The sequence below is a fragment of the Psammomys obesus genome, unplaced genomic scaffold (assembly GCF_907164565.1).
Source record: "Psammomys obesus unplaced genomic scaffold, mPsaObe1.curated_primary_1811, whole genome shotgun sequence".
NCBI lineage: Eukaryota > Metazoa > Chordata > Mammalia > Rodentia > Muridae > Psammomys > Psammomys obesus.
This window is the reverse complement of record NW_026585609.1, coordinates 7,678,924-7,700,647: the sequence shown is the minus strand read 5'-3', so window position 1 is coordinate 7,700,647 and position 21,724 is coordinate 7,678,924. Positions and strand designations below refer to the sequence as shown.

The window sequence follows — 21,724 nt, the reverse complement described above, 5'->3', positions numbered from 1 at the left end:
TGTGTGTGTGTGTGTGTGTGTGTGTGTGTGTGTGTGTGTGTGTGTGTTCCAGATATCAAAACTGATCCATGCTGGAGTGATGGCTCATCATTCTAAGAGCACAGGCTTATTTTCTTGAGGATCAATCTTGATTCCCAGCTCTCAGATCGTTGCTCACAACCATTTCAAACTCCAGGTCTAGGAGATCTGAAGCCCTTTTCTGGCCTTTGTAGATAGTGCATGAATTTGGTGCACAGGTGAAACATTACATTGAACACACATAAATGAGTAAAATAATATTTAAAATTTGTTAAAAATAACTCACACTTGATGAGCCTCTCATTACTTATGTTGTCTATCCTCATTTCTCCCCCAAGTTATTGAACATGGGTGATTACTAAACTTTTAATTTTGCACAAGTTTATTAAGTAAAAGTATTAAATATCATGAAATTTTCTGAGGGATAACACTGTGCAAGAGGAATAACAACAGCGTACCTTTTTCCCGGAACAATCATTCCTTCATAAGATTTTGTAGGGCATTTTCAGAATCATAAATAACGTATATTTCATCTGTATAATGGCTATGGTCCTCCACTTCATGTTTTATGATTGTATTTTCTATTTTGTATCACTGTTTGTATCACTATTTTGTATCTAAACACAATATTGCTTAAGTTTGGTCTATTTCAGTTCTGTGGATTTAGGTGTTTATTGTGGCTCCAAATAATTTGTATGGCAAGAACAGCAAGTTCTATTCCAAACAGATAAGATGAATATTTGAGGAAGGTTTTACTTTCTCATGCATTCTGTTGCCAAGTTAAGTATAAATAAACATATTCTCCATTATGAAAATGTGGACATTAGAAAATTGAATATTGACAAACTTCTGGGAAAATTAATTTATTGCATCACAATGATAAGCATATTTGAAGAATAATAGACAATATATTGCTTGAAAGGCTTGGAAATTTTTCATGTCTATGATGAGGATGAGGAAAAATGGGCCATAATTGGGTTTTGAGTACAGTGTTGTTATTAGTTTCTCTGTGCAACTATAAAATACATACATAGACACAAATACATTTACAATAGATACAAGATACATACTTATCAGTTCTTTTATTAAAGTAGTTTTTTTTTTTTAAGTTGGAAACTGCCTTGAAATATTTCACCTTTCCTCAAAACTTCCTTTTGGATCTTAAATTGTGAAAATTCTTTTTTATCTTCTACTTATAAATTCTTATCAAATGATAATAGAGTAGTTATGATAGTCATTGAATATATTCAGAAAAATATATTTATAAAATATCATTATATGCAGTTGAAAAGTCCTTCTGGCATTTGTTAATTCTTCTTGGTAACTGAAGGAAGTTTGTTTGAATATTTATTTCAGTGTTAAGGTGTGTGTCGTCTATTCCTAATTATTCACAATTTTAATTAGGAAGGGATGAATAATTATGTGTAATGCCCTTTCTGTATCTGTTGATATAATGTAATTGATATATTTAAGTTTATTTGTGTGTTGGATTACATTTATCTACTTCCACATGTTGAACAAACTTAATATCTTAAAGAAAAAGACTTTTTAATCATGCCATACAATATTCTGGACTTGTTTTCATTTTCTGTTTGTTTGTTTGTTTGTTTGTTTTTCATTTTGTAAAAGTGTTCCATGTGGGCCAGGCTGACCTCTCCTATGATAGCCGAGACTGATTTACTTACACTCCAGATCTCTCAGCCTCTACTGTCTTCTGAGACGATTTGAGAGTGCTTTATGAAGAATTTGTTGAGAAGATTGAAATTGAGTTTATTTGAGAAATTGGTCTTCAACTTTCTTTTTTTTGTTTTATGTGTTATCTGATTTTGTTATTACACTAATCCTGGCTAAAAAATTTTGTTGTGTTCTTTCTCTTTTTTGTGTGTGAAGTGTTGGGACAAGGTATTAAAATTTTGCCATAACTGCAGGGAATTCATTTGCTACAGGTTCTGTTTGTGACAGAGTTGTTATAATTAGTTCAATCTTCAGCCTTATTTTTTTGTTTTTGTAATGAATATAGTTAAGTAGTTCTTATCCTCCTCATTTTATTTTTGTAAGTCATATATTTTTATGGTTTCATTCACTTCTCCAAGATTTTTTAGTTTGTGGAATATAAGCTTTCAAAATGTTTTATAACGATCATGTGGATTCTACTGGAAACGGTTGTGACCGTCCACATTTTTTCCATAATTTTACTGATTTGAGTTCTATTTTATTTTGCATTATTTTCTGTTATTTTGGAAACTTTCTGCTTAGTAGCCATCATTGGTAACTATCATGACATCACTAATATATTAAATTAGCATGCTATTTTGCAAAGCATTAAGAGAAGAAACTTAGATAGAGCATAAATTTAGTATATGTGAAACCCTGGGTTAAACCCCCAGGGTCAAAAGACGCAACACACACAAAAACTGAAAGCTTATGAAGATAAGTGATATAACACTGGGGGGAAAAAGCAGTAAAAATTATATTTTCCTTAGAAAACATGGTAAACTGTGTTGGTATTTTGAAAATAAACACCCACTAACAGACAGTCGTTAGCTCAGAAACCACATACTATTGGAACCCATTGCTGAAAGCCCCAGAGGGTTGGGTCTGTGCCCTCTCTTTTCAGAACTGCTTCCTGGTAATAACTTCCGCTCTTTAAGAGCACTGAACAAATACTTCATTATCCTCATCCTTTATTCACCATAACCCACATATTCCTAATTAATCTGCATCAAGAAAACAAGATTTCCTCTACCTCTGGCATCTGCTTCTTTTAATTGGCTCATTCTTAAATACTGAGTTAGTTATGCTTTTGGATTTCTTTCCAGAGTAACCTCAGGGATTAATTTTTCTACCTCTACTCTGTTTTTAAAGACTGAATTTTACACTGTTGATGAGGCTGTCCTTGAGCTCACTATAGCGATTGCCCATCTCATTATTTCTATTCTTTGAAGACTTCAACGACTCTTTAAGTGCTCATGATCAGACTCCATTTACTGCTCACACAGTCCACTTCCCTGACTGACCTTGACAGGGTCATTAGTGAGCCCATGTTTCCTGTGTTCAGTCTTAATTCCTGAGGGACTCTCAGCAGTAGAAAAGGAGACTCATTTCCAGGACAGTTTTTCTCCTGGTTCACACCTTTGTACACTGAGTACAACACAAATTTCTTCATGGATCTTCTTTTCCCTAAAATGTGACTATCAGGAGGAACATAGGCTCCATTTTACAGATTGCAGAAAGTTTGGCTGACCTTGATGGGGACCACATCATCTCCTTTCTGAGAACATAGTAATCAATTCCATAGGTGAATAAGGCAGGTTGGACATATTTATTATTCTTTCACCTGTGTAATCATATGTATCTATGAATCTATGTATCTTTTTTTATCCATATGTTCATCGATCAATCTATCATCTAACTAACTGTATTTATATGTATAATCTACCATCTATCTATTCACCACCTATCATCATCTAATATATATTATTTATATATCATAATTTATCAATTTCTGAATCTACATATCTACCCATTTCTTATACATAGAAAACACTGTTTTCTGCCTCAAAATGTGAAACACATTAGAAAATAATACAATATGTGAACTGATCAAGGACAACAGCAATAGACATACTAAAGTGGACAGGAAAAAACTCATGAGGCCTCCCCCTATACAGTGAAACTATAGCCACCAAGGAATGTTGAACAGAAGGTTTAGTCTTCCCCTGGGGAGAGAACACCAATTGGTTATGTGATACTAAATACTCAGCCCTGAAAACAAGCATATAAATAACATTATCACACTGGGCAAGTATACTATATTTCTATATTTAGGAAAACATATGAGTATACATATATGCATATTGAAATAATTAATGACAAAAGAGGTCATGGATTTGAAAGAGAGCAGGGAGGGGTATGTGGGAGGATTCGGATTGAGGAAATGGAAGAGAAAAATTATATAATTATGAGCACAAAAAGTTAAAAAAAATTAAAGTAACAAAAGTTAAAAAGAACAAAGTAATTTATTTGCTTGAATTTTTTATAAATTGTAGTGATGGTGATCCAGAATATAATGTAGTTTTATCTTTTTGGGGAGGCGCATGCATGCAGAAAAGGGAGGGAGGGTGGGATCGGGAGGGGAGAAGGGAGGGGCTTATGGGGGGATACAATATGAATAAAGTGTAATTAATAAAAAATAGAAAAAGTTAAAAAATATATAGATATTAAAGATTATAGCTGGTATTTGCTACTTTGTGAGTTCTTTTATCTTCCAACCTTCTCTACCCCTTTTCTGCCCTTTCAACCCCCTAAGAGTACATAGTAGAGAACAAAGAATTGAGAGAAAAGGGATTTACATCATTGTTAGACTACTTCCTGGTAATGAGGGACACAGATTCCCTGGGACAGTAATCTTTGCTGTTAGAATATCTAATTACTTCTTTCTTCTTTATGCACAACTAATTAACAAGCCAGGACCAACAACAACCAAACAACAACCAAACAACAACCAAACAACAGCCAGCCATTCCTCTCAGGGCCATAACATTTATGTACCCAGAATTCCCAAGGTCACACAGTTGCATAAACTTTCTGCAGTAGAGCATGAGGCAAATCATAATCTTCTGCTGTAGATGATCGGAAACAGCCTTATATTTCACCCTTGGGATTAAAATGAAAATATATCCCCATAATATTTCTGTGTTATTTGAAGAAACCATACCTCCAAAATTGTCACTAAAGAAGATGCATAGTTAGTGAGTTATCATTATAAATAGAATGACCCAAACAGAGAGAGAGATGCACTGTCTGACATTTTTGTTAAGTTCTTTTAAACTGTATTTTTATATGTGTGTGTGTATAGATAATGTTACAAAGGCATTCATGTAGACAGCCCCCATCTAGGATAATAATCTGTAATTTCTCTCTGTAGATGAATTATATGAGAGTTGTTCTTGGTGCCACCTCACTCTGTCTGGAATAGACTTTTTTCCCTAGGATCTGTTGTTCAGGAAGCGTCACAAGAGTTTCTGATGTATAGTGGAAGGCACAGGGTAGGGGTGTGCTCGGGAAGCACATGAGGTTTGTGTCACCCTCTCATGGCGCACGCAAATTCTCTCACTTTTTTAAGGACCTGAAGGTTTAGTAGCAGCACCTACTCCACACAGCCAGCCTGCCAGGGTGCTTTGCATTGTCTTCTTCCTCAGTTTTGTTAGATGAAAGGAGTCATACCAATAGGACCTTCTTGCCTTTGCACTGATGGTAAGATTATGTCTCTATTACTTTCTATTCGTAGCAATTTCCCTTAAAAACCTTTCAGCACCTGCCCTAATTTACCTCCTCAGCATGTCTTAGCCTTAAATCTGGTTTTCGTTTTCTTTTCAGGAGATTGAGGTTGTGGTAATGCTGGAAAACCACATCTTTCCTGTAATCTGCATAGATTCCTTTGTTGCTGATGATGTTATTGTTGTTAGATAGCATCTCGTGGTGCAGCCCAGGTGTGCTTTGGGCTTGTCTTCCTGTTTTGCTCTCTTCAGCGCTGGGCTATCCTCACACCTCTGCCCCATCCCACCACATTTCCTGAAACTTTTCCATGTGTTTTCCTCTTATCTTTGATTTTGTTGTTGTTGTTGTTGTTGTATTTTGGATCATTCTTTAACTCGTGGAGAATGATACAGTGGCCCGCTTCATCCTCCAGATTGTTTAGGCAACGTTTCTTCCTACATCTGCCTTGCTACCAACAGTTATGTTAGTGGTACAGTTCTTGCTTCAAAGCAGATGAAATGCTTGATGTCTGAAACTCCTTGGTGTTGCTGGGGGAATCAGATGAACTAACATAGGAGGATAGATAATTGTGAAGATTCCTGCCACAGATGAAAAGTCGTTTAATCTTTGTTGTATAGCACTATCAGAAAGTGCTTATATGTCTTTTCTCATAAATACAGTAGTCACAAATTTACAAATTTATGTTACTACTACCTTGACTATACTTGAAAGTAAATTCACACAATGTCTTACCAGCTATTATAGCATCTAGCATGAAGTAGATGAGCAATGAATGTTAAACTCAAATAATTGAAGTGAGAATAAAGATTTGGATAGAAATAAATATTTATTTATCAGTGTATATTTACATGACATGCATATGAATGATGACCTTATAAAAAGCAAAATAATTAGTATCTTCAGTACAAAGTATTTGAGGAATAATGGTTCTGTCATTGAATAGGTAACTGACAACTGAAAGAAGAATTTTGGAAAATGCACATAGGACCTTGTACATACAACATTTTGATGTATTTAATGAGTTTCTTATTTTATATGTGAGTCTAGATTTTTGTTCCCTGATGGTGAGTTAGGATTCTATATTAGTAGTCCAGAAAAAAATCCAGACTAAATTATGTACATGAGGCAAGACAAACAGTAATGTAAAGAAATATTTTATCTTCATGGCAGCATGTGAGAATTCAATTTTTCTTCCTGCAGCAACTACGGGGAACTTCAGGCTGTTGTGTGCAGGGCACAGAGCATCAGGATGACATTCCTCTGGGCTGTCTAACAGCAAAAGCTTTCTTGTGAGGAGAAAGCAAACCTGGTCATTAGCGAAATTTGGTTTTTGGTTTTCACTGACTATGAGAACTCATGAACGTGAACATGTTAAGAATCAGATACAACATTTTAGAGGATTGCATTAATACGTCTTTGATAGTACAGAAGAAATCAAAGCATCGTGGTGGTGACAATGAAGGCTGTCCTACAAGTCACACTGAAAATTATTTCAAGTGTGGAGTTCATCATAGGAATTTTAGGAAACACATTCATGGCTCTGGTGAACATCGTAGACTGGATGAAAAGAGGAAAGATCTCTGCAGTGGATAAGATCCACACTGCTCTAGCCATCTCCAGAACTGCTTTCTTGTTGTCAGTAATCTCAATTTTGTTGGTATCATTACGGAACAACGATTCATTGGAAAAAATAACAATGATAAGAATGCAAACTATTCCCTGGACTGTGACCAATCATTTCAGCGTCTGGCTTGCTACATGCCTCAGCATGTTTTATTTTCTCAAAATAGCCAATTTCTCAAACTCCATTTTTCGTGTTCTCAAGTGGAAAGTAAACAGAGTGGTTTCTGTGACACTGGCACTATCTCTGATAATCTTGTTTATAAACATTATAGTCATAAAAATATTCACTGATAGACTCCAAGAAAACACACTCCACACGTTTAGTTCAAATAACACTGTAAACGTTCACAGGCTCTTTTTACTCATCAACTCTGTTTTCACATTCATACCATTCACTGTGTCCTTGACAATGTTTCTCCTGCTCATCTTCTCCCTGTGGAGACATCTGAAGAATATGCAGCACAATGCCACAGGCTCCAGAGATGTCTGTACCATGGCCCACATAAAGTCCTTGCAAACTGTGGTCACCTTCCTGTTATTATATACTGGTTTTTTTATGTCACTTCTTTTGCAGTCTTTGAATATTAACTCTCAATATAAAAATCTTATTACTGTGTTTTTACGGAGCATAGGAATAGCTTTTCCCTCTTGTCATTCATGTGTCCTGATTCTGGCAAACAGTAAGCTGAGGCAGGCCTTCCTTTCTGTGCTGTGGTGGCTGAGGTATAAGCACAGATAGACAGAGAATTGTGCTCCTTAAAAGTTATCAGGGATCCTCTTCCACAGTCTAGGGAAAATTCAGTTAATAAGTACTGGGGTTTAAGAAGGAATCCAGTTTATAAATGTCACAGGCCATGAGCCTTCAGGCAGAGAATTCACTGTAGAACTGGAGAGGCAAAGAGAGAAATTGCTGCCTGTGAGCTGCAGTCTGAAGATAAGTGTCAGTCTGTCAAGAGCAGAACTTTTTTTATTAAAAAAAAAAGGGTCCCTTGTGAGAAAGCAGGGATTGTGAAAGATGTTGTTCCATGAGAAATGTACCCAAGGTTAGCTGGTAACATCTAACCAGAGATGGAAATAGTGTATGTTCTAATAGTCTAACACAAGCAGGTGGTTCAAAAGGTCCATGGACAGCCCTGGAGAAGAGTCCTTTGGAAGCGGAAGGAGACTATTTAGTGTATAATACAACAGTGGTTTGCCGTTGTGTCTTCAGGACTTCTCTTTTTAGGATTTTGCTATCTGGAGAAGTTGCTAACAGCGAGAATAACTGCAAGTTCTGTGAGGGATGAAAGAGAGACTGTAGGAGGCAGGCGTCAAGCCCATGAAGCAGCAGCACCTGAAGGGAAACAAGACTGTCACGATGGGCTGAGGTGTAATGACAAGGGATGCTTCTACGTGCAAATTTACAATTTTCCAAATAGTTTTCAGCTTTGTGTAACTTTAGAAAATACTACGTAGATTATCCATTATCCCAACACAATCTATATACGTATACGTGTGTTCGTATATGTATATATGTATGATGTACATAAGGACTGCTTACCTGTAAGAACTGATATAAATATAAGTTTTGGATGAATAATTATCCTTTTAAATATTTAAAAATAATTAATGAATAAAATATGAGATATGTCTGCACATAACAGTGAAGTATGAAATGAAAAATTATCTTATTCTATCACATAAGAATGAATTTATAACCTAGAAAAAAGATGTCAAGAATTGAATATAAATTCTAGGTTTGGCCATGAGATATACTTATCCAATGCTTCAAGTATAAGATCAATTTTGAAATTGAAAAATATATATCTGGGCCAACTATCAAGTGCTTTGATCTATTTAATTATCTCCTTTCCCTTCGGTAGTCTGGAGATAGAGCTAATGTCATAGCCTTGTCCTCTTATCTTCACACCCCACCATGAAAAATGTCTGCCAGACGCTAATAATATTTTTTTTATTTTTAAAATTAAAACATTTTTTTTGTTTATTCCAGTTTTATACTGACATTATGTAATTTGGAAAGCAATACTTATTGAAACATACTATTCTGGGACAAATACTCTGTTTTTCTTTGTAGTTTTATCTATATAACCTATTCTGTTTTAATTTTATTTTCATGGGAGTAAGTAACTCTTATGGTTGTATTTTAATTGAATATTTCAATGTGGAATTTGTGGTTTTGTGTGTGTTTTATGTCCGTGATTCTCAACCTTCATAATGCAGCTGCCCTTTAATACACTTCTAGATAATCCTTTATGACCACACAGATAGGGAGCAGTGTCTCAATACCAAAGACCATCAGAATTTCGTGTTGTATGATGGTCTTAGGTGAACCCTTTGGGGGTCACTACCCACAGGTTGAGAACCACAGCTCAACAACGAAGTTATCGCAGGAATAATCTACAGGAATGTAAGCTACATGACATGTAATCTACATGAGCTTCTGTTTTATATGTATAGTGTTAATATTGACTGTATGGCTAAGTTAATAGTAAATAAAATCAATAAATTCACTCACATAGGTGAGCTGTTTCAATTAATTTTTTTTAAAAAAGCTCTAAGAGCTAAGCATAGCTATGCATTCACGTGCCCTGTGTTCAGCACTGTTAAACCTGAAATAGGGCTCAATCCTATGAATTCTTAGAAATGTAAAAGTCTTTCTTCGTTGTTGTTTTCACAAATAAATCCCCACAGGAATGCGGTGCCTGTGGAGGCCAGAAAAAAGAAAATAATAAAAAAAAACATTATATCCCCAGGAATTTGAAAACACAGATGGCTGTGAACGGCCATGTGGTTATTGAGAATGAAAACCATGTCGTATACAAGAGCAAAGAGTGCTTTTAACTGTTAAGCCATTTTTTTCCAGCCAGCTAGATTTTCTTTTTTAACATGGTTCATTTATTTCTTTATTAATGCAAAATAAATATTTATCTTCTCTTTTAATTTATCTTTCAGAGATAATTTGTTAAAAAGCAAAAGATTTCAAGTAAACTGTTCACTGGGTAGCCACTGAAAGAGGTGTGTCATTAGTGTCTATGTGGTCAGTCATTTGCGTTCCTGGTAGCACTTTGCTGCCCACACAGGTGTGATATACCGTTTCTCGGGTGTAGAGCACGTGTACCCTTCGGGGCAGGAAGATATCAATAGTGAGAGCAATGACCACGGTGGAGGAAAACACTCCCCAGATTGAGCAAAACACCTAGGAAGTTGTTCAAGCCACGTTTGCAACCTTGTGGAAAATTTTACAAAGAAAATTAGCTCATGTATTTATGCCAGGCTTACTCATTTCTTTATAAAATGTCTGATACCTGCTAACCACAATGAACTCTCATTGATCCAACAAGATAGACTTCAGTGGAGTGATTTCCTCATTCTGTTTCAGGTGCCTGCCCTTCCTGAAGGGACATTTGTTCACACGTCCCTAGAAATTGTCATGAGTGTGTATTGTCAAAAAACATATATATTCTCTAGGCATGCCTAGACTGGGGGAGCACAGTGTAGGGGCCCCTGGGATTGGTGTTCCAGGTACAAGAGGGACGGTTACCTGGGAGGAGGTGTAGGTAGACTGACAGCATAGGGAAGACATAGGATTCTCGCCTGGTGCAGGAGAGGATCCTCTGCCCAGAGCCTGCAGCTTTATTCCCAGGGTTCACTGGTGGGCCTCACCTAGGGAAGTGTGGTGCAGGAGGCTCCTGCGCAATGGGGGTGCGCACAACCAGGGGAAGCAAGGTCCAGGAAACTCTGTAGAGTGGACTCCTAGGGCAGGTTTGTAGCTTGACAATAGGAAAACAGAGAAGTGCTTAGGAGTGAAAGGACACATGAAACTCGTGGGTGTGAATATGCAAAGTAAAGGGGCAACCATTAGCTTTGTGCATCTGGGAGCAAAGTTGATGTTCTGTATAATCAACAATTCCGAATGAAGTGTGTTCTCTATCCACGCAGACTCAAGTGGTGGGCGGGAAAGCCTTGTCTGCCATGTCTACTTTGGACAGAAGTAAATCAAGACATATTTAAATTCCTAAATGAGATACATTAGTCAGTACAAAAAAATACAATTTGGACTCCCTTTGGAAACATTGTAACTTTGCAGGACAGTGTCCAGGCCCTCACCCGAGGAGCAGCCAGGCCACTTCAAGATTTGCCCCTGGGCGCCCCCCCACACCTGTCCCAAGGTGACCCCTCTTCAGCTCTCCTGGGTGCCACCTGCTTGTACTCCCGGGGAGGGAGGCTCAGGTTTTCAGCCTGTGTTTCCTGTAACAACTCCACAGCCTGGGGCCTGAGATCAGGCTCATGGAGAAACTGAGAAGCTGAAGCCACAGAGAATGCAGCAGCACCTGAGGCCTCAGCTATGGCTGCTGCTGACAGTGAACTAGGAGGGAGGGAGGCGTATTCAACTTGAGCTAGTCTGTGAGCTCTAGTGTCATCTCTGTGGTAACAACTTAAAAACCAGGTATCCTGCAGTGCAGGGAGCTTTACTCTGTCACTGCCAGCCGAGAACCAGAACCAGGAATCTGGCCCCTTAGTATAAGTATACAGTTTATTTGAGGAAAGTTGTTTTGCTTAACTCAGAATTCAAGTCTGTGTAAACCCCTTAGGACATGTCAATAGTTGCCCCCCACACCCAAACACACTTCTCTAACTGGCATAATGGCATTTCCAGCCTCTGTAACTGTCCCAAAGCTCAGATCCAGCCCCTCAATAAGACCTAAATTAAGCTAATTTTGGATGAAGAGTCTGAACAAAAACCTGCCAATCCCTTAAGTTTTAAAAGCCCACCAATTTCTGAGAAGGAAAACCCACCAGTCCCAGAGCAAGAAACACTCAAATCCCTGAACAGGAAAACCCACCAATCCCCAAGCTCCCTCAAGTTTAGGACTTCAAATCCCACCAATCCGTAAGCTAGAAATCTCTGCGTGAGAAAGCTTCACCCACTAAGAAATACTAGATAAAGCCCGTGTTTGCTCAGTTTCCTGCTGCCTTTTCCAGGCAGCAAAGGTAGCAACTCCTGGATTTATCCTTCCATTCTCTGTAGCCCCTCCCGCTCCCCCAATAAATCTCTTTTCTGAGATTTGCTGCCTAGTGTCTCTCTCTCTCTCATCAGAAGAAGGAATGAGGAAGATAAGGAAAGAAGCAAAGAAGTGGAGAGGGACTCAGTCTGCCGAGCTCCTCAGCTCAGGTGGGGTACTGTCCCCCGAGAGCTGCAGCCCCTCTGCTGAGGAGACCTCCTTTCAGAACTGTGTAGTTCCTGGACCCCCATATCTCAGAAGGCCCTTCTATTGGGACACTGCTCCACCTTAGAGCTGCATGGCTCCTGGACCATCATGTCTCAGAATGCCCTTCCCTGGGATACCTTTCCATCTCAGAGCTGTGTGGTTCCTGGGCTCCCCAGTCCCAGGTCACCCTCCCATCTGAGCAGAAAGCCCAGTAAAGTAAACAATCAGGCATATAAAGAGTCTTTATTCTTTCACTAATGAAATAACAATTTCTACAGAGGAGTGACAGGAGAAATACATGAGTCTCTTACTTACTAAATACAAACTAGCTTGCCCATTTAATAGAGATGTAGGGTGAAATACTAAATAGCAATTCTACGAATCTAAACCAAGAGGACAAAAAATGAGAGAAATACACACGCGAACACACACACAGAAAGTGAGAGAGTGTGTATGTTTGTGCAAAGGTTTAGAACAAAGAAAAAAGCTGACCAACAAACTTTGGACAGAAGTAAATCAAGACATATTTAAATTCCTAAATGAGATACATTAGTCAGTACAAAAAATAGAATTTTAGATCAGTGTACATTTATTAAGTATATATCGTATATTATACAACACAATTATATATTGTACATTTAATTTACATATATATTATTTCACATGTTATATCTCTATACAACTGTCACATGGAAAAGAAATAAATGAAAACTTGTGGAAAATATGTGGAAAAAGCCATAAGAATGTAAGCTAAGCTTGATGATTATAGGTCTGTAGTCCTACTTACTTTGAAGGGTGAGGAAGGAAGACCAGGAGTAGATTTCACTACTACGTGTAAAATTCTTCCAAACATTAATTTTAAAATAATGTTTCACGATCAGGCATAGGTAAAAAGGAGGCCATCCTAAAAATCTAATCACAATTCACATGCTTCATAGAAATTATCAGCAACATAGCTCAGCAAATAAAGACACTAGTTGTCTTCCCTGAGGACATGACTTTTAACATTGGGAACCAGAGAGAAGGAGAGGGGAGTTCCTAAAAGCTGTGTTCTAAACTTCACGTGCCCACCATGCAATATTTACACTCACACACACACACACATATACACACACTAGTATATGAGGTTTAAACTATTGGTAAAAGAAACCATCAGCATACTTGGTTCTTAAAGAAAGGTCTGTAGAGAATAATAAGCTTGCTCTTCCTCGTAATTACAGGTAACTCACATTTTATAGAACACTAGGATTATTTTTTTCAGAAACCAAATGAAATATATGAGTGGTTTTCCTGCTCCTGGTTGTGTGTGTGGGAGAGAGAGAGAGAGAGACTGTGTGTATTTGTGTATGTGTTTGTGTCAAACTGCTTGTAAATAATAAAACTACAACACAATATATCTTCAAATAACTGTAGGGAAAATAAACATTTCTGGGAGACCCCAGAGAAAACAAGGAATCACTAGAAAGGAAGCAACCTGCAAATTTATTCCCAATTTTTCTTTCATGGAGCCCATGCATTTGTAGAAATAAACTATTAGTTTTGAGGAACACTTTTGAAATCTTCTGAGGACTGAGGCTCAGCCATCACTTTAGTTATTCCCTGAGGCCCTTCACACTGGGTTTTAAAATTTTACTAGTGACAACTATACTTGGTGAACCTATTTCCATAGAGAACAGACAAGGCAAAATCTTGCAAAACACTACAAGAGAGTGTGTCTTTATTTGCATGCTAGAAAATGAGAATTTGGCTTGAAATTTAACACCAGTAACTTTATATTTGGAAAAATATGAAGCCAAGCATATATGACTAATTGAATTTGCTTTTGGAATTTTTGTTAGTATCTCCATAGCATTGTAAACAATTCTGACATTTTCCAAAGATATAGATAGATAGATGGATGGATGGATAGATAGATAGATAGATAGATAGATAGATAGATAGATAGATAGATAGATAGATTCATTCTACTAGGTGATGAAATTCTCACTCATCAGGTTATCTCCAAAATTGTTCTTTTGTGAAAATGAAGACACACTTATTCATCCGGTTCACAAAGTCCATCCGGGCTGATAAATGGACACGTGAAGATGGGTGTTAGCACTCCCTGTGATGGCAGCAGTCTCCCTGTGCCCGCTTTACTACCAGCCTCAGCAGGCTTTATCTTCTTATGAAAATCAAATTATCCAACCTCACATTCTTCTTCTGAATTGAGAAAACAGACGAATGTCATTTCTGCTGCTTCTGTGAGGACATCAGAGTTTTTCTTTTCCAAAGTTGCCGTGGTAACATTATTAGGCAATGAAAATTACATGAACCGATACAGCTCATTAAATATACAGGAAAATAAGTAATTTTGGAAGTCCAAAATTAGATGTGTTTTCAACTTGTCAAACATGGCTGTTTAGTTTGGGAAGCTCTGCATGGCATTGTATCTCTAGTTCATTACCCCTTGTTAACCCTCCAAATATCCCAGGAAAATGAGGCTACATGGTTAAGTGTAGTCATCACCATAGTCCACAGGAAGGCTTTGGAAGCCATGATCTCCTCTCCATTCTCTCTGTGGTCTACTTTGTGTATCTTTATACCAGGTTGAAGCTCTGAAGTGTTGTCAAATGATTCAGTCCATTTATGCTGCCAGGCTACTGGTACCATTTAATCTCCAAGCCATCTATTTGTCCTGATTTAGGTAAAGAAGATGCTATCATATCTGTACCTTTCCACTCTTTGACAGACAAGGTCCTCGTGGAAAGGACCCATCTCCTCGATTGGTAAGACGAAAAATGCCAAAACAAGACAAGAGCTCCACAGGAAGACCCATGGACCTCATTTGATGTTTGCTAACTACTCCTGGGCATGGTGCCTACTGTGGAGTGTGGTTGATATACTCGGTGATGCTCCAGTGGAGAATACTTGTTGTCTATCAAATGCTTGTAGCATCTTGGTTGGGATTGGTACTCCATACCTACGACACCTCTCTCTAAGCGCTGGGACCCCAACTGGCTAGTACTTGTACAGGCCCTGTGAAGGCTGCCACAGCCTCTCTGGGCTTGTATGTGTATCTTTGGTGTTGTATCCTTATCCAGTTTGGACATCAGGGAAATTCTGTCCTTTCTCTTCCATTTTGTGGACTAGTTTGTGAATTATTGATATAAGCTTTTTTTTTTTTAAGTTTAGTAGAACTATAGTGAGTCAATCAGATCCCAGGCTTTATTCATGGAATGTTTTTATAACTGCTCCAACATTGTCATTTGTTATGAACCTGTTCAGTATTTTTTATTACTTACTGATTTAATTTTCACAATTAATATATTTTTAGGCTTTTATTCCCTTCTTCTAAATCAGTTGTTCTCAAACTTTGGTTTGTAACCTCTTTGGGGATTGAATGACCTTTTCACAGAGGTCATATATCATATAGCCTGAATATCAGATATTTATATTATGATTCATAACAGTAGCAAAATTATAGTTATGAAGTAGCTATTATTATTACTAATAATTGTATGGTTGTGGTCACCACATGAGAAATTGTATTAAAGGGTTGCAGGATTATTTCCTCCATCTGCTAATCTAGGCCTAGTCCTGGAAGCTTCTAGCCTCCATACAATCTAATCTAGGACTAGAAATTTTTCAGCCTCTGAGACTTACTGCTGAATAAGCTCAGCTTTTCTTGTTCTTTCTGAACTCTGGCTGGCTGGTTCAAACTCTTCTCCTAGCTGACTGACTCTACCTGGCTTCTCTCAGCTTCTGACTTTTTGCTCTGGGTGACCTCAGACTAACTCTAGCAATCTGTTCTAACCTTCTGACTCATTCTCATTCTCTGGCTCATCTGTCTTCACCTGGGTCTATCTTGTTCTCTCTACAAACTGTCTCTGTAAAACTGTCCTGGTAAAACTGCCTCCTCTTTCTCTGCATGCTATTCCCTTTTAAGTCACCCCTCTTTCCTCTCTGTTCTTGTGAGAGATGGGAATATCCTATCCTGTCATATCTTCCTCTGATTTGTTACTTTGCCTCTCAATTAGACATCACTTTCAAACATGACTGTGTCCTTCTAACAAATATCTTTATTTGCATTGTTTGGGATTAAAGGTATGTGCTAGGGTGTGTGTGTATTCCAGCCAAAGGAATAAAGACATGTGTCTGTATTACAGCCAGAGTAACCATGCTGCTGGATTAAAATCCCTCTACAGGAAAGTTGAGAAGCACTGTTCTAGATTTTTCCATTTTGTGGGGTGTAAGGTTTCCATGTATTCCTCTGGATTGCAACGGAATCTGTAGTAACTTTCCTCTTATGAATTTGGATTTTATTTTATATTCTCTGTTATTTTAAAATTTTTCTGATTTATGATAATAAAAATACTATTTAATTAATATACTGAGTTAGTATGACATTTCATGGACTGTCAGACTTGGTTCAGGGTGCTGGAAGTGCGACTCTGAGAGTGTGCTTAGCATGCAAGGGGTCCCTGGTTCAAGCTCAGGGTTAAAATCCCACAAACACAATCAGAAGATGGGCCAACTCAAGTGATACCACCTATAAGAAGCAATGCAACGTTTTCTTCAAATCCCAACCTAAATGAGCTGAAGTTCTTGAGAATGGACGTTTTTAACAGATGTTTATCAACTTAGAAGTCACACAGTCAGTGCTGAGGTGATGTCTGCTCAGTAAATATACTGAGAGAGCATCTGCCTGAGTAATGCAAACCTGTGCTAATCTACATTTTATCCAGTATTTCATCTTGCTGTGACAGAGTCCAAATGGGTTAACCCAATATGAGTATGACAAGAATGTAACGCAGTTTCCTGTAATGTTCAAAACTGTTGTTGTAACAATCGGTTTTATTCCTTGGAGATTGCAATGGCTATGTATTATTGGCTGTAGTAGAACTAAAGCATTTTATAGGCCTCAAGTTGTTTCTGTTTTTTTGTTTTGCTTTGTTTTGTTTTGTTTTGCTTTGTTTTGGTGCTGACAATAATAATCCCTTTCATTCCACACACTGAGAAAGTTTGCTAGCTGCCAAATTCCAACTATACATTCCAGAATAAGGAAAATACACAAATACATTAGATGTACCTTGGGTTGGACAGGAGGCAAAGCTTTTGAAAAGGGGGACCTGACATTGGGAAACTACCATTCTATTTAGTGAACTACAAAATCTCTTGAGTTCAAATATCTAAGTCATGCAACAGCTCATGCCTGCTACTCCCAGAGAATATGATTAAGTATCCTGTCCACTGGACACCGTCATCTGTTAAGTGAACACTTAACCGTGTCTTTGGACATCTCGTGTTAATACAGCTTGCAATTCTTGTGAAGAATTCTTTTAATGTGTTTATCAGAAAAACTTTGACACACAAGCAGCAATGAATAAAACTGATTAGCTTTTTGGGATATTACCATTTCCTGGGTTTGGGGGTTGACTCTTACTAGTTTTTCCTGTTCTCCCTAATCATAACAGAACCCCAGGGCTCAATTAATCAATTTATGACCAATTCTGAAGACCTCATTGCTTAATGTGATACCATATATTTTCTTTGCTGGTGCACAGATATATAGTCCCTCACAAGGCAATAAGATGACTACGCACATTTGTCTCACTATGATTCATATATTTAGATATATTTATATTTTATGATTGTATCTCTCCTGTAAAACAGTGTATTTTTGTCTTTAACAGTACAAGATACATTTAAAAACAACACTCTTGGGATCCCGTGCAGAAAAGAACATAGTAAGCTTACTTTTTTCTCTTCAGTCATAATGATTTTTATACAAAACATTTTCAAAGATTATAGTAACAGCATATTAATAGGAATAGGATTATAAATTCAGAAACAAATGTCAATGTATACAGATACTCAGTAAATTATGTATGTTTCACTACATTAATTATCATTTGCATAGTCAGTATATAGAACTTGTCAAGAATGACACAGTTAATGTGAATCTCATTGATAACTTCTGCTTCTTAATAAAATGCTGTTTTTATGATCAATAAAGTCATTGCTCTCCTCAAATGCTGTCTTGCTTTGTTTGGAAAATACTGCCTGCCCTTACCCAGGAACTGCAGTTCAAGTACAAATCTAAGGAGCTTCCATCCAGAGTCAAAGGTAATATTATCAGTAGGGCTTCAGGACCAACACCTCAGGGCTGAGTGTAGCAAGACCTCACTTAGTTCAGCTCCTTTTCTAAAAAGCCCAAGAAGTGCTCCCATCAGCTTCTGCTTGGCACAGTTGTCCCCTTGTATTTGCATTTTTCTTCTCAATGCATACTCTTGTTTACCTGGAGGAGATAAGCCAGAAGAACCATTACACATTTGTGTGAAATGACCGTGCAAGGCCATGTACTACAGCCTGGGTCACTAATCGGAAATGGTATAGAAAGTGGTGGAACCTCTAAGTAGGAGGAGCTTAGGGAAAGGAAGTTAAGTCGCTGGAGGCGTGTACTCAAAGGGGGATAACAGGACCACAGCTTTATCCTCTCACTCTTCACTTGGTTGCCTCAGGACGGTTTTTGACTCCACTACTGCTCTGCTGTTCTGCCTTACCACAGACCACAAAAACAATGGAGCCAAGTGGTCATGAGCTGAAACTTCGTGGACTGCGAGCCAAAATCTCCTTCCTGTGAAGTGAAGTAATTCAGGTATTTAATTGTACTGACTGAAACCTAGCAAAAGACAATCTCACCTCTGTGCTGACAGTATGTTTTCACTTTTACCTTCTTAAAATTTGCCCATTCTGGCCTGATTTTCTTCTCAATATATGCCTCTCCTAACTGAAGTGTAGTTATCAGTTTTTAAACTTTATATGGACTCTTGTTCTTTGCAGAGTGTGCTTTTAGGGGACTTACAGAAATGTAGAGTCAATCTTTCACAATAATTTCTCGAGATTTCCCTTCCATATGTGACAAAGAGGCTTGTTTTTATGTTATATGATAGCATACGATATATTATCTTCTTTAGTTTCATAACTCCTTAAATCAGTACTTTGTACTTTTTACTTTCCAGTCTATATATCATACTTCATCTATCTTGGTTTCCAAAGTAATAGTTACAGAGCAGATGTTAGTAGTAGATAGGAAAGATAAATAGAAAACTTCAGGTCTTTGATGTTAATAACAGTATCAACTTGAACAGGAAGAGGTAAGATTGAGGAGGATTCTTCCTGAACAGAGGACTTCATTTACCTTAAAGTCAGATCCAGGGACCATGTAAAAGTATCTCATTCACAGATGGTGACATTTTCCCGAAGATTGCTCAATATTTGCTTTATAATGAGTGATGATAACTTGGAATTCTGTTTAAAACAATATCAAATAACTATGATGGAAACTGTGGCTTGGGGAACCGGGTTTGTAATTCTAGCTACTTGTAAGCCTGAGGTGTGAGCATCACAACTTTCAGTCTGGACTACAGAGTGATTTTATGACCAGACTAAGCAGTTCAGTGAGACCTTCTCACAATAAAATTAAAAAGGGGGCTAGCTATATAGCTTGTCCGTAAGAATACTTGCCCAACATGAGTAAGGCTCTAGATTTAATTATAGTTCAGCAGTAAAGAAAATAGAATGCAGCAAAATTTTCATGTTTTTAGTAACATGATAATTGAATCCATTTTTATTTGAAATGGAAATAGAAGAGGGATGAATTTCAAAGAATATGTGCTTGTGCGTGTGTATTGTGTGTGTGTGTGTGTAGGTGATTGCACATATGAATTTGTATAAAGAAAATGACTAGTATAATCTCTGTGACATGAACATAGGAACAGTGATCTCCAAAAAGATTTTTTAGACAATTGGGGTGCTATGTATGATGAAATTTGAACAATATCTACATAGTTTTATGTGTACAATAAACATTTTCATCCATTTATTTAATCTTTATGAATCATTACCTTAGTCCCACATATGAGTTTATAAATTTTAAGCTTCTATATGAATTATAATTTTTAATACTGTTCAAAACTCATGTGGTGTGACTAACATGTATAGATAAGGCAAAAGTGAAAATAGTGCAAATGAATATTCTTTTGTTTGTATGTTAGCACATGAGAATTCATCATTTCATTCAATTTCAGAAAAGTACAAACTGTTGTATATAAGGTACACAGTGTCTGAATGGAGCTGAGTTGAACTATTTGGAAAGAAGAAAAAATATTTTCACGAAGAAATTTTGAATCAAGTCTTGGGAAATCCAGATGTTTCCTAGTGAGTTGTGTATATGTGGAATTTTAAAGAATGAATACTTTGAAGTTTTAACCACAAATATCCAGAGCATTTTAAGTGCAGCAGTGATATTATAAATTGAAGCATGTTCTCAGAGATAACAGACAACAAGTTTTTGCTTGCCTTTACCATCATTGGATTTGTAGAAATAATAATGGGAACCTTAGGAAATGGATTCATAGCACTGGTGAATATCATGGACTGGATCAAGAGAAGAAAGCTCTCTTCAGCAGACCAGATTCTCACTGCCCTAGCCCTTTCCAGACTCAGTTTCATGTGGTACATGCTCGTTTTTATGTTGTTATTCATGCTGTGCCCACATCTGTTTATGAGTTCACGCATGCTTACAGTGTCAGAGATTCTCTGGACAGTGAACAACCATTTCAGCATCTGGCTTAGCACATGCCTCAGTGTCTTTTATTTTCTCAAGATAGCAAACTTCTCTAACTCTTTCTTTCTTTACCTAAAGTGGAGAGTTAAAGAAGTGGTTTTACTGATATTACTGGTATCTCTGATTTTCTTGATTTTAAACACTGTATTTATAGAGATGTGTCATCATTTCTTGTTTGATGTGTATAAAGAAAATATTTCTTATAGTTTGAGTGATTCAGCAGATTTTCCTAGAGTTCTCTTACTTATCAACTCATCCACAACCTACTTACTCATCAAGTTATCTAATAATTTCTTACCCATCAACTCAGTGTTCACTTTCATACCCTTCACTGTGTCCCTGATAGCTTTTCTCATGCTCATCTTCTCACTGTGGAAGCATCACAGGAAGATGAAACTCAAGACCAAAGGACATAGAGATGTTAGCACCATGGCCCACATGAAAGCCTTGCAAATTGGGTTTGCCTTTCTGCTCCTGTATGGGATATACTTACTCTATATTGCCATAGGAATTTTTAGCTTTGACTTTATGGAGGAATTAATATTTTTATTTGACTATTTTTCTGGAGTAGCTTTTCCTATAAGCCACACATTTGTTCTGATTCTGGGAAACAGTAAGCTGAGAAAAGCCGCTCTTGTTGCGCTGCGGTTTCTGTGGTGCTGCTCCAAGGATGTGGACACCGTGGATCCCTAATAAATTCCAAGTTTCAGCATGAAAAATCTTAAAGATTATCAATTCATAGAAACAAGTAATCTGATAGGAAAAGGGGGAAGAAGGTGGGAGGAGGGTAAATACGAAAAACAATGAGTGATCTCACAGGGGAAAATGGGAGAGGGGAGCTTTTTAGGCAATAAAGAGGGAGGCAAATACAGCAGAAAGAGGTAAATAGGACCACGGGGGGGATGCAAAATGAGTAAAGTGTAATTAATAAAGAAAAAAAAACTTTAATTTAAAAAAAAAAAGAAGGGGGAGTTAGTATGAC

General features: G+C 37.3%; 2 protein-coding genes across 2 annotated transcripts in view; both read left to right on the top strand.

Annotated features, from left to right (window-relative positions):
* The window catches only part of LOC129679823 (taste receptor type 2 member 103-like), a 10,073-nt gene extending 2,413 nt beyond the window's left edge, over positions 1 to 7,660 (top strand). Inside the window, exon 2 of the mRNA XM_055611281.1 lies at positions 6,727 to 7,660. Within this exon, the coding sequence (XP_055467256.1) occupies positions 6,727 to 7,660 (934 nt within the window). The remainder of the gene's footprint in view (positions 1 to 6,726) is intronic.
* Positions 7,661 to 20,436: 12,776 nt separating this feature from the next.
* LOC129679169 (taste receptor type 2 member 110-like) lies at positions 20,437 to 21,435 on the top strand. Its single transcript, XM_055610096.1, has one exon. It carries the CDS (start codon positions 20,437 to 20,439, stop codon positions 21,433 to 21,435), a length of 999 nt encoding a protein of 332 aa, XP_055466071.1.
* Positions 21,436 to 21,724: the final 289 nt, after the last annotated feature.